At 41.5% G+C, this 13837-nt stretch overlaps 1 protein-coding gene across 1 annotated transcript in view; it reads right to left on the bottom strand.

Annotated features, from left to right (window-relative positions):
- Nucleotides 1-500: 500 nt before the first annotated feature.
- MCOLN3 (mucolipin TRP cation channel 3) overlaps nt 501-13837 on the bottom strand; it is a 43833-nt gene continuing 30496 nt past the window's right edge. Inside the window, exons 7-13 of the mRNA XM_016188882.2 lie at nt 13360-13459; nt 12333-12445; nt 11523-11672; nt 6763-6864; nt 5886-6008; nt 4123-4329; nt 501-851 (exon numbers count right to left, since the gene is read on the bottom strand). Coding sequence (XP_016044368.1) covers nt 717-851; nt 4123-4329; nt 5886-6008; nt 6763-6864; nt 11523-11672; nt 12333-12445; nt 13360-13459 — 930 coding nt within the window. The 3' untranslated portion in view covers nt 501-716. The remainder of the gene's footprint in view (nt 852-4122; nt 4330-5885; nt 6009-6762; nt 6865-11522; nt 11673-12332; nt 12446-13359; nt 13460-13837) is intronic.

The following is a 13837-nucleotide window of genomic DNA, read 5'->3' on the forward strand; positions in this document are numbered from 1 at the left end:
TCGTTTTTTTTTTTTTTTTTGTAGAGTAATACAGGAACAAATTCTGGCATTTTAGCCAGTGGTGTTTGTTTCCTACTTATTTCCTCCCTTTAAGAAGAGATTTTTTAAAAGTAATAATTACTGGATATATAGCGACCATCTCCTGTCTCTTAGGAATAGACTCTTGGTAGTCTATATTTAGTAATAATTACTGATATATAGCAACCATCTCCTGTCTCTTAGGAATAGACTCTTGGTAGTCTATATTTAGTAATAATTACTGATATATAGCGACCATCTCCTGTCTCTTAGGAATAGACTCTTGGTAGTCTGTATTTAGTAATAATTACTGATATATAGCGACCATCTCCTGTCTCTTAGGAATAGACTCTTGGTAGTCTGTATTTACTAAGCAGTGCAGTCCGGGCGTGGAAGGATACAAGGATACAAGGCCTAGCTGTAACATAGAGAACACATTCTAAAAGTTATGGCAAAATAAGGAAGAACAAGAATTCAATAACTTCATCAAAGTTAAACTTTCTTTTAAATAAACACAACATAAGGCTGCAAAGATATTCTTGTTTTAAAAATAGACATAAGTCTTGATCAATTGTGGCTGTTAATTTGCTCAAAATGGTAGTGTTTGAACACAAGACACTTGATCTTAAAACATTCATATAACCTTCCAACTCAGCAGTTCCCACTACTATTGTCCACAGCACAGAAAGTCCCAATAGCTACTTTTTACAACAACAGAATATAGATACAGCAGGATCGTCTTCTAATCTGTATTTTCCAGAATTAGGTAGATCTTTGCACTCTGATATAAATGCACAAAGTTCCGTCTCTGGGAAGCCATCTTGTTGGTAATGCTATAAAGAGTAACAACAACAACAAAAAACTCTTGTTAATCCCTTGAAAGTGGCTTTATTTCAAATTCAAATTGAATTTGGTCAATGGAGGGGAACTTTCTAGAGGGATATTTCAACTTCTAATCATTTTCAGGGAAATATAACCTCTAGAGTCACTCCTGCATTTGGCTAAAGTCAGATGGATTTAAGGAGGTTGCCATGACTTCCTGGACTCTCTTATATGAATGGATTTGGCTCATCCCAAAATGGACATGTTGAACCTGAATCCTGAGCACTCCTTCCAGAGAAGTCCAGTCAGTTATAAGCCAAGTCTGAGAACCTCTGTTTTACCCTGGAGCCTTATGAATTCCAGGCCAATGTGAAGTGGGGCACTGACTGGTACCAATCACGAGAAACTCAGTTGATGTAAATTAAGACTGTTATTAGAGGTTGGTCAGTATTGACCTCAGCACAATACCAGATACTTCTGACCAAGTACAGGTGTCTGGATAAAGACCTCAATATTTTAAGGAGCCTTCCTGGTCTTCAAACTCTTTTTTTAGAATCTGTCTTCTCCGCATACAGGTTTATTTGAGGACTTCATGTTTGTATCAGTTAGGGATCTAAGATCTCTGGATTTATCTTAACCAAAAAGAACCAAAATAGCTTAGCTAGCCCACTTGGCATATTCTCTGATCCCACGGAAAAAGGTTAATATCTAAAAGTATATGTGGAGCTGGGTGGTGGCACTCCTGGTTGAGTGCACATGTTACAGTGCACAACGACTCAGGTTTGAGCCCCTGGTCCCTGCCTGTTAGGGGGAAAGCTTCACGTGTGGTGAAGCAGTGTTACAGGTGTCTCTCTCTCTCCCTCTCTATCACCCCCTTCCCTCTTGATTTCTGTCTGTGTCTATCCAATAAATAAATAAATAAACATAATAAAAAGTAATAATACAAAGAGTTTGGACATGGATAAAAATATATATTAGGCACTGGGAAGTGGCACACCGGGTTGCATGCACATGTTACAGTGCACGTGGACCCAGGTTCAAGCCCCTGGTCCCCACATGCAGGCGGAAAGCTTTGTGAGTGGTGAAGCAATGTTGCAGGTGTCTCTCTGTCTATCTCCCTCTTATTTTATTTTTTAATTTTTATTATCTTTATTTATTGGATAGAGACAGTCAGAAATCGAGAGGGAAAGGGGTGATAGGGAGAGAGACAGAGAGACACCTGCAACACTGCTTCACCATTTGCAAAGCTTCCCCCTATAGGTGGGGACAGGATGGAGGTGGCTCGAACCTGGGTCCTTGTATTTTATAACATGTGCGCTCAACCAGGTGCGTCACCACCTGGCCCTCTATCTCCCTATCACTTCCTTCCCTTTTGATTTCTGGCTATCTCTATCTAATAAATAAGTAAAGATTAAAAAATTAAAAATATATGTGTGTTTTGGGATGACGATATTGATAGCTGTCAACTCATGCAACTCTTAATAGATCTTGGATCTATTAAATAACTTACAGTTCTCTGCATGCAGAGTTGAAGGCAGTGAAGTTTTAGAGCACTATGCAAAGGGTTTGGGACAGGCACAACTATACTGTTTCCCAGTCAGCACAGGGACTCTCAGCACACATCTGCTAACCAAGAATGAAGGGCACTCCATTCTTTGAAATCTGACTCAGTGGGGGGCGGGGTGATAGCACAGCAGGTTAAGCACACATGGTGCAAAGCTCAAGGACCAGCTGAAGGATCCAGGTTCAAGCTCCTGGCTCCCCACCTGCAGGGATGGAAGGGCGCTGAATCAGGTCTGCGGTTGTCTATCTCTCTCTCTTCTCTTGATTTTTCTCTGTCTTATCCAACAACAACAACTAGGGAGCAGTGGATTCGTAGTGCAGGCACTGAGCCCCAGCAATAACCCTGGAGGCAAAAAAAAAAAGAAAAAGAAAGAAAGAAAGAAAGGAAGAAAGAAAGAAAGAAAGAAAGAGAGGAAGGAAGGAAGGAAGGGAGGAAGGAAGGGAGGAAGGAAGGAAGATTACTCAGTGAGAATGGCTCTGGCCTCATGAGCAAGGTATGTATGATGATAAACTTGTCATCTATAAACTTAATGGCTTTTTCTTTATGCCCAGACCAATAATACAGCATCATATTTCATTACTCTAAAATCCAAAAAAAAAAAGTCTTCAAGTCAAAGTGTCTATGTCAATACTAAATTGTGTAAGTCATCAGAAATTTAAGTATGTGTGGATATTCATTCTTTCCATAAACCAAAGAACTCAATCTGATTGTTCAAATATCCTTTGTGAGTGGCATTCGAAATAATAATCTGTCAAAGTCATGTTTCCAACTATATCACACATGTAGAGAGAGTGCTTGACACACCAAGCCCTTCACTGCTCAAATCAGGCACTGTACAGGGCCATGCATAGCCTTGCAAAGAGTACAAGTGTGGCAGCACATTCCAAATGTTGAGGTCTAGTTTTCTTTTTCAAAGCCAGGCCCAGAGCTGGCAAGGCAGCACAGAAGTAGAGTGCTAGAGTTGTAAGTGTGAGGTCCCTGAGGGCTCAGGTTCAGTCCCTGCCATCACCCTATGCCAGAGCTGAGCACTCTTTTGGTTTCTGTCTTGTGACAATGGGTAAATAAAATCTTTTTTTCTTCTTTTTAATTTGGATTTTTAAAAATGTCCACAAAATACTGGTTTTCTGATTCCATAATATAGGTCAACACAGGAAGTTGCCTGCTTTTCCATGTGGACCCCACAGCATTGGAGGAAGCCTCAGTGCTGTGGTGTCTCTCCTCCTCCTCCTCCTTTTCCTACTAACTAGAGCACTGCTCAGCTCTGGTTTATGGTGGTATGGGGGACTGAAGCTGGGACTCTGGAGCTTCAGGCCAGATGGTATCTTTGCATAACCATTATGCTATCTACATGTCCCCTCTCACCCCCTCCTTTTCTAGCTGAAAAAAAAAAAAGTTGACCTGGAGCAGTGAAGCCCAGATGACAACTATAACAAATGTTTGGTTTTCTGAACTGCAGATTCACTTACCTAATACTTACTGATCTTTACAATAAGAGGATGAATTTTGTTTGAACAAGCACAATGAAGAGACAAAACTTCCAACATTCTAGAAACTCTATTTCTCCATCATTGTTTCTCAGTGTCTAAAGTCAAAGCCCTTCTTTCCTACCCTGAAGACATGAATGTTCCATCAGTTCCCCACCCCATTAAGTAACATATTTACTGTCATTCTAAAAGTTCTGGGAAAACCATGCTACCTATAACTCTTCATGAACCTACCTTAATGGTCTCGTATGTATCGGTGATGAGTGCAATGAACAGACTTAATATCATATATATAAAGAGACTGATGAACGAGTAGAGGTAAATCCTGCTAAACAGCCAGACTAAGTAGCTTTTTTGCTGCATTTTTGCGAATGTGGCGTACATATCATCTCCGTTTATCAGAGAGAAAAGGCACTCGGAGACCATGTTCAGAGAACGGAACTGGAGAAAAAAAAAACAAAAACAAAGACAGAAAAGGCCACTTTATTAGCATTCCTTCCCACTGGAGACTTCATTTATGACACCATATTCAAAATAATGGGATTAGATTGGCCCCAGTTGCCCTTTTAAGCAAATAGCCTCAGGCTATAAAGAAGCTTTTTTTTTTTCTTGGTGCTATAAATAGCATGTGTTAGCTTACTTTTTTTTTTTTTTTGAACAAGTGCTTTCTCAATTATTCCTTTAATAGAAACAAACTGAAAGCCAGGGAAACTTCATAATGATTATGCAAAAGACTTAATGGTCATGCTTGAGGCTCTGATGTCCTAGGCTCAGTGTCTGGCACGACCATAAATCAGAGCTGAGCAGTGCTCTGGTTAGTCAGCCTCAGTCTCAGCCTCAGCCTCAGCCTCAGCCTCAGCCTCAGCCTCAGCCTCAGCCTCAGCCTCAGCCTCAGCCTCAGCCTCAGCCTCAGCCTCAGCCTCAGCCTCAGCCTCAGTCTCAGTCTCAGCCTCAGTCTCAGTCTCAGACTCAGTCTCTCTCTCTCTCTCTCTTTCTGTTATCTTTCCTTTTGTATCTTGTTCTCTCATAAAAAAATAAAATAAAATAGGAGCAAACTGTATTAAAGGCAAAAGGGGTTGGGCTGCTTCCTCGGGACTCTTCCCAGTCATGTTTCAACCTCCTCTTTACCTCAAGTGATCTCTGAAATGCTTCTGCAGAGAAACCGAGTCCCAACTCTATGCGTTCCAACTCATGTTTTAAAGTCCAATTCTTTTAGGATAATAAAATTATTGTAAAAAATCTAACTCTAGTAACAGTTTTGAAATGATTCTATAAGTTTCTCCCAGTACAACTTTAAAAAATAAAATAAAATCTTTCCAAGAAGGCTTAGCTAGTTTGCCCTAATATACATCAATGAATCAAACTGACTAAACTTGACTTTGCTGAGAACCTGATAATATGACATATTCCATAAAAGGAATTTAAAAAGTATATATTTTTGTTTTATATCAATAACATATAAAGAAAAAGATACATATGGAGAGAGAGAGAGGGAAATAGGGAGGGAGAAGGAGAGTGAGAGGGAGATAGGAAGGGAGACTGAGAGGGAGAGGAAGAAGAAGTAAGAGGGAGCACGTCATGGCACATCTGGTTGAGTGCACTAATTATAATGTTCAAGGACCCAAGTTCGAGCCCCTGGTCCCCACCTGCAGTGGGAAAGCTTTGTGAGTGGTGAAGCAGTATTGCAGGCCTCTGTCTCTGTCTCTCTCTCTCTCTGTCTCTCACTATCACTCACTTCCCTCTCAGTTTTTTGGCTGTCTCTATCCAGTAAATAAATAAAGAGAGGAAAAAATTAAAAAGAGAGAGAAAAGCAAATTTTAAAGGAATCTTGAGTTAGTCCCACCTCACTGGCTTATAAACATAGCAAATACACTGTCTTCAACGTTTTAAGACACATACTGCTTGTAGTGTCAGTAGTTTGTTGTTAAAGAATGATTTAGCATGGGCACTAGTGTAAAAATGTAATAGTAACAGAAAAAAAAGTTGTTTATAAGTACCTTATCATGATAAGGTCCTAGAACAATCCATCCACAGAAGCAATAGCCCAAATAAATCATAGCTGCACAGCAGCAGAATCTTATGACATTGGGCAGTGCAGCTTGAAGGGTCAGAATGAGGAGCTGAGAAAGGAAGAGAACTCATTAAAACCCCTTGTTCTCCCACCACTGCACCACTTTGTAAGATAGAATTACCAACAGCAAGCAGACAACCTCACCAATGAATCCTGAAGTCTCACCTCTCCAGAGCCCTGCCCCACTAGGGAAAGACAGAAATAGGCTGGGAGTATGGGTCCACCTGCCAATGACCATGTTCAGCAGAGAAGCAATGACAAAAGCCAGGTGTCCCACCTTCTGCTCTTCTGCTCCCCATAGAGAATTTTGGTCCCTACTCCCAGAAGGATAAAGAACAGGGAAGATTCCAATGGAGGGGAGGGGATATAGAATTTTGTGGTGGGGAACTGTGTGGAATTGTACCCGTTTTCCTACAATCTTGTATAGCATTATTAAATCACTAAGAAAAACTGTTGGGCATTACACCCTGCTCCATGCTACTATGGTCTATTCACATAATCACTGTTTTGCCTGAGACCCGCCCTGCCTGCAGGGTATTGGTTTATCCCACTGGTTAGAACCTTCGCAACAGCTGCTATGGAAGCTATGTTCGCGCTCTTTTCTTTTCTCCACCCCTTCTCCTAGCCATTCCTTTTCCGATTTGCCACTTCCGGTTTCTAAGATATAAAGGCGTTGTCTCTGATCAATAAAGGCATTGCATTGCGTTCCCACTCAGCCACGAGTTCCTGGTCTCTTCTCTCTCCAGGGAAGCTAGCCCGGCATCAAAAAATTAAAAACAAAAGACATACAGGGAATTCCTTACATTGTACTTCTGAAAGAAACCAAGGTATCGGATGACTCCAAGCCACACAAGCATGGTAGATGTGCCAAGAAGTATGCTGCAGACGTCATAACTTGTTAGACTCTAGAACAGAGTGGGGAAAGAACTCGATTAGAAAGCAGCAATTGATGTGGGCCAGATACACTTAATGGGTAGTGGCAAAGATGGCAAGATCAGGCCCCAAACGTGACTCTGTTTCATGTCGAGTTCTACCAAGCCTTAATAGCTAACTTAGTAACAGTTTCAAATGCTCCACGGGGTATAATCTCAAACCCATCTGTCTGGGGTTTTCGCCTAAACACCTCTGCACAACCTCCTTAATAAGCCTCCCTTCCTTTTCCAAGAAGGTTGGGGGACAGACAGCCTGGGGTGTGTGTGTGGGGGGGTGGATACATGTGACATTCTCTCCTCTTTTTTAATAACTCTGCCAAACTCTTTCCTGACTATACCCCCCCATTCTATTTGATTTATTTAATCTAATTATTTTGCTTATATTCCAACCCATCCAGAAGGTTCTTTTTTTCTTTTTTTCCAGGCAGAGGGTGAGAGATAGAGAGGAGAGGGATACCACTGTTTAAATCTCTCTGTTTGTGTGTTACTCCCATGTGGTGACCGGGAGCTAGAACTCGGATCACTCATGGAAAAGTGTGTACTGAACCGAGTCGGTTGATTAAGTTCTGCCCATAACAGTCCCCATGGGCAGACAGTGGTCTGGCTAGAGTGAGTAGCCAATGCAGAGAGTCTGAGGATAGACGAAGAGGGGCAGGGAGTCCAGGGACTTGTGAGTAATTTATTCTGAATAGGTTGAAGAGATTTAGGAGTTCTGAACTGGAGTGATTTTTTTGTTCTTCCTTTTCTTTTATTGACCATTGCTTGGGCTTCCGCACTCCAGGCTAACTTTTTCAGATAAAGGCATACATTCTTCAGGTGCAGGTGTGTGTGGGGGTAGGGGCCAGTTTGAACCTGAGTCACTAGCATGGCAAAGCAGTGCACTATCTAGGTGAGCTCTCTGGCAGGCCTGAGGAGTGGTTAAGATTACTTGTTGACTACTACTGTTGACAGTAGATTGTCAGAGGGGTGAGAAGGCCGTTACAAAACATGTAGGTGAGAGCTTATGGTGGCTTGGTCTAGGCTGGTAATGGTAGAGGTGATGGGTTGATTTTTTACTGTAGACCAGTTGAATTTCCCCTTAGGTTAGATGTTAGGAAGAGGGAAGGACTCAAAATACAAATCTGTGGCTTTTATCTTGAGTAAAGAAAAAGTGTTAGCACTAAGATTAAGAAACAAAATGGGGGGGAGCTGAGTTAAACACACAGAGTGCAAAACGGAAGAACTGGTGCAAAGATACCCGGTCCCCACCTGTGGGGGCGGGGAGCTTCACGAGTGGTGAAATAGGGCTGTAGGTGTCTCTCTGTCTCTCTCACTCTCTACCTCTCCTTCTCCTCACAGTTACTCTCTGTCTCTATCCAATAAGAAAGTAAGAGAGGAAGAAAGAAAGAAAGAAAGAAAGAAAGAAAGAAAGAAAGAAAGAAAGAAGGAAGGAAGGAAGGAAGGAAGGAAGGGAGGAAGGAAGGAAAGAGGGGGGAAGGAAAGGATTAAAAGAAATTCAAAAGAGGAAAATGCATGCTAATAGAAATAACACAGTAAGGAACAGTAAACTGGGAGTCAGGTGGTAGCACAGCGGGTCAAGCGCACGGGGCACAAAGCACAAGGACTGGATCCCAGTTCGAGCCCCTGGCTCCCCACCTGCAGGGGAGTCGGTTCACAGGTAGTGAAGCAGGTCTGCAGGTGTCTGTCTTTCTCATCTCCTCTCTGTCTTCCCCTCCTCTCTCCATTTCTCTCTGTCCTATCCAACAACGATGACAAAAATAACTCCCAACAATAAACCAACAAGGACAACAAAAGGGAATAAATAAATAAAATATTTTAAAAAGAAACAGTAAACTGAAGACTAAGTAGAAAAAGCAGAAGGACAGTATTTGTAGCTACATCTCTGCATAAGCAAGTGGAAGTGACATCGGCTCAGCATATGGAGATGTGGGTGTTGGCTAAGGAACATATTCACAGAATTAAAGAAGAAGCCAAGTGTGAGGGCACTGATGATGCTGGTAAGTGGACAAACGAAGTGGGAGTTTGTGGGAAGCTGCTTTTTTTTTTTTCTGTTGTTTTTATGGAACAAGAAGTTAAGTCATCAGCTGACAGTGAGAATGGAGTAGGAAAGCTAGAAGTTGTAGGAAAGACAAAGCCATGAAATGACCATCTGCAAGACAGTGGGAGTAAATGGCCTAGAAAAACTGATGGATACCGATAGGATTCATTAAGGTCAGTCATAGTTAACACTGTTAAAAATAACTATGTGCTGGGAGTTGGGCAGTAGCACAGTGGGTTAAGCACACATAGCACGAAGCGCAAAGACTGGCATAAGGACCCCAGTTCGAGCCCCTGGCTCCCCACCTGCAGGGGAGCCACTTCACAGGTGGTGAAGCAGGTCTGCAGGTGTCTATTTTTCTCTTCCCCTCCTTTCTCCATTTCTCTCTGTCCTATCCAACAACGATGACAATAACAGCAATAATAACTACAACAATAAAAAAGGGCAACAAAAGAGAAAATAAATATAAAAATTAAAAAAATAATAATTATGTGCTATACATATCCTTTTTACTTTTCTTTTTCTTTAAAGATTTGTTTTAATATTTATTTATTTATTTATTCCCTTTTGTTGCCCTTGTAGTTAGTATTGATGTCGTTGTTGTTGGATAGGACAGAGAGAAATGGAGAGAGGAGGGGAAGACAGAGAGGGGGAGAGAAAGACAGACACCTGCAGACCTGCTTCACCGCCTGTGAAGCAACTCCCCTGCAGGTGGGGAGTGGGGGGGGGGCTCGAACCAGGATCCTCATGCCCATCCTTGCGCTTTGCATCACCTGTGCTTAACCCGCTGCGCTAACACCCGACTCCCCCTTTTTACTTTTCTTAGCAGTAATTTTAATGAAGCAGGGCTTGATTTTTAAAAAATATTTATTTATTCCCTTTTGTCGCCCTTGTTTTTTTCTTTTTATTGTTGTTGTTATTGATGTCATTGTTGTTGGATAGGACAGAGAGAAATGGAGAGAGGAGGGGAAGACAGAGAGAGAAAGATAGATACCTACAGACCTGCTTCACTGCCTGTGAATTAACTCTCCTGTAGATGGGGAGCCTTTTTTTGTTTTGTTTTGTTTTTTTCAAATTTTTTAAAGAGGACAGAGAGAAATTGAGATGGGGAGGGGGGATAGAGAGGGAAAGAGAAAGATAGACACCTACAGATATGCTTCACCAGCCACTGCAGGTGGGGAGCTGGGGACTGGAATCAGGATCCTTGTGTGGGTCCTTGCTCTCTGTACTATGTACGCTTAATCTGGTGCACCATTGCCTGGCCCCCAACATTAATTCTCTATTCCAAGAACATACCCTATAGCTGTAGATAGTTAGAGCTGCTCCATGTCTACCTAGACCCATTCTTTCCTTCAATTACAGGCCTGCAGTATAGTCTATGGGACCCTTGTGTTTACATGTATGCTTTACATTGGTTTGTTCTAGCCCCCCCCCCAAGAGAATTGGATCAGTCCTGTTAATTTCGCGGGCCTGCTTGGCCCCGCCCCAAGGGACCCCGAGAGAGGGTTCCTGAGTCCGAGAGTTCCTGAGTTCCCCAGTGACAGAGTTCCTGAGTTCCTGAGTTCGAGAGTTTCAGGGTTACAGAGTAAGAGAGAGTTCCACAGTAGAAGAGTTTCAGAGGGCTCTCAAGTACGAGAGTTCCAGAGTGCCAGAGTTGGAGAGTTCCTGAGTTCCAGTGTAAAAGAAAGAGTGCTTGCGCCACCGCAAAGAGACAGCAGAGTTCTGTTTGGTGATTAGTTTGTCTTAGTTTATGAATCGTTGTTCCTGAATAAAGAAATACAGCTTCCCTGCCCAGCCGTTGTCTCCGCGTCTCTGTTACCCGCCGTGAAGCAAGCCAGCCCGGCCGGCAAGAGCCCTAAAAATTTTAACAACAAGGATTTATTCATTTATGAGAAAGAGGCGGCTCTGGGAAGGGAACAGAACAGAGGGGCTGGAGGGAGGGGGCTGGGGTCTTTGATCGGGGCATGAAAGTATATAGCAGACACTCATTATGGAGAACTAGGAAACCACCCACACATGTAGGCAAGTGTGCTATAATTAGTTAACCCTATAATAAAATAAATAAATGTGTATATTGAAAAGTGAAAACCCTTGTAACACATCAATGGGAAAGTAAGAAAATAAGAACATTCTCAGTTTGGATGGAGAGAGAAAAACTTTTGGAATAGTCCACCAAGAGTAATCTGCTTGCACTTTCCCCTTCAGCTCCACCCTTTCTCTGAAGATTTTGGCAGTTTTTGAAGAGGACAACAAAAACTACCTCTTAATTTAGCCATTATGACATACGTATGAACTTCGGTGTAGGTAAGAATTCATGGGTTTATTTCTCAAAAGTTTAGACTGAGTGTGTCTAATGGGATATTTTATGAGGAAGCCAAGTAATTCTCATGCAGAAGTATATGACTCACACTTTCAAATAATTCTGCCTAAAAGATTTCCTAACTAGATTTAAGATCATCATTGTGGATTCCAGTTCACTCAATACAGTGCTTATAAACAACTCTTTATTCTATAAATTTTCAACTCTGTAAAAATAAATAAGCATTAATGCAAACATGATACTAATAATGACCTAAACAAGGGAAAAAATTACCTTAGCCTGGATTTCCATTTTCAGAATTGACCCAACAATTGTCAATATGTCACTAATAATTATCATGATGTACCATCCATTGACAAACGCCATTCGGTCAGAAACAGAAACTTCCTTCTTATAATGAAGAAGGAAAAAATTGACAAATTCCTTTAGAAACAAGAAGTAAATTATACAGTGAATGTCTCTGTAAATCAAAATGCTCATCTCAAATTCAGTCACCTAGTAAGATCCTCACTACCACATATACCAGAGAGTTTCTCTGATGTCTCTTCCTTGCTGACTCTCATTAAATAAACACACGAATAAATGAACACATCTCCGCACTGGGGAGATGACGTAGTAAGTAGTACTGTGAAGGACTGGCAAGGGAGCGGTTCGGAGTTCTGTCCCCAGTTACGTCACCACTTGCCTCTGAGTGACGTTCTGGCTCTCTTTCTCCTCATTAAGAGTTAAACACTTCTTTTTAATTTGTTTTATTAGTGATTTAATAATTATTGGCAAGATAATAATTTAATAATGATTGGATGAGAGGGGGTACAATTCCCAGCACCAGGGTTCTGTATCCCATCCCCTTCACTGGAAGCTTCCCTGTTCTATATCCCTCTGGGAGTATGGACTTTACGGGTTTAGAAGGTGGGAGGTCTGACTTCTGTGTTTGCTGCTCTGCTAGACATGGACGCTGGCAGGTGGATCCATACCCCCAGCCTGTTTCTATCTTTCCCTAGTAGGGCAGAGCTCTGGGGGGCAGGGAGATTGTTTCCAAGATACTTTTTAAATCTCCATACCATTTAAAAAAACACCCCCTACCTGCTGAAGCTGAAATCCTTGAATCACTGATCGAACACAGAGAATTAATGAAGCCAAGCATGTCAGAATAACAAAGGCATCAAAGATCATCATGTAATGAGTGTTCTTCTGAACTAGAAGGAAAAAGAATTGCATATGCCTATGTAGTGGGACACTGATAGGGTGACATAGACTTTTTCTGTTCTCTTCAGCTTATTCTCATTTCTTTTTACCTGTCGCATGGTATATGAAACAGATTAGGCTGCTAACACATGAGTGAGTCAAGCCAAGTCACTGCAAGTACTAACAGCTTAGGTATTGCTGGAAACATCAGATTTTTAAGCACTGAATTTTTCTTTTTCTTTTTTTTTAAAGACTGTTTTTATTTTCTTTCTTTTTCTTTTTCTACATATTAATGAGAAAGACAGGAATTGAGAGAGAGAGAGAGAGAGAGAGAGAGAACCAGACGTCACTCCGGTACATGTCCTGCTGGGGCTTGAACTCAGGACCTCATACTTGAGAATCCAATGACTTAGCCACTGTGTCACCTCCCAGACCACAAGCACTAAGTTTTTCTACTTGCACAGAAGTAGAAATTGGGGAAGTGTGGATTTTTTAGTTAACTGATACGCATTTTAATACTCTGTGTTGTCATATTCACTAGGAAAAAATGTCATATGTAGTTTCTTTATCACCCAAATGAGAATACATAAAATTTCAGAAAATTGAGCCTGGGCAGCCAGCATAATGGTTATGCAAAAGACATGAGGCTATGAGATCCCATGTTCATTCCCCAGCACAACCATATGCCAGGGCTGAGCAGCGCTCTGATCCTTCTTTCAGTATCTCTCTATCTGATTAAATATAATAGGTAAATAAAAATGGTTTTAAAAAAAGAAGTCTAAAAACACTTCAGACAGTTGATACTGAGACACTTAAGATTCTTCCTTTAAGGAAAGAGGTGTTAATGCTTTCTTTAAGACTCCACATATCCCTGAGATCAGTCATTTAATCCCCACTCTGAAAGCCAGTAATACTTGCCACTTACTTGATCCAGATACATGCCAGTCTTTACATTCTCTGATGGAAATGTCATTGTCTAAACGTATCTTAATTCTTCCACTATGGGCCTTGTTGTCAAATGTAATCTGTGAACAATAGGAAAAGGATCGACAATGTGTTTATCAGTTTGAAGCCAATGTACTTCTATACATAATCAGAAGACAGTTCTTCCAAGGTTACAGGAGACATAATCTCACCTCCTATATGTTACTAACTTAATCCCATCGTTGGAAGTTACCACTCTTTCTCTGTGAATTGAGATGGCAGAATTAAATGTCCTACAAGCAACATCCTGTGTTTCTATGGCAACATCAAGATCTGACAGACCTACTGAAAAAGAGAACTTTCCCTCCTTCTCCATCCTCAGTACTTCGAGGTCTCGTGATATGAACAACTGAGTCAACCAGCTTTTCCCTACCTAGCAACAGGGCCTCAGCTAGGGATAGAGTGTTCGTCTCTTTATC

This window comes from Erinaceus europaeus, chromosome 11, assembly GCF_950295315.1.
Source record: "Erinaceus europaeus chromosome 11, mEriEur2.1, whole genome shotgun sequence".
Lineage (NCBI taxonomy): Eukaryota > Metazoa > Chordata > Mammalia > Eulipotyphla > Erinaceidae > Erinaceus > Erinaceus europaeus.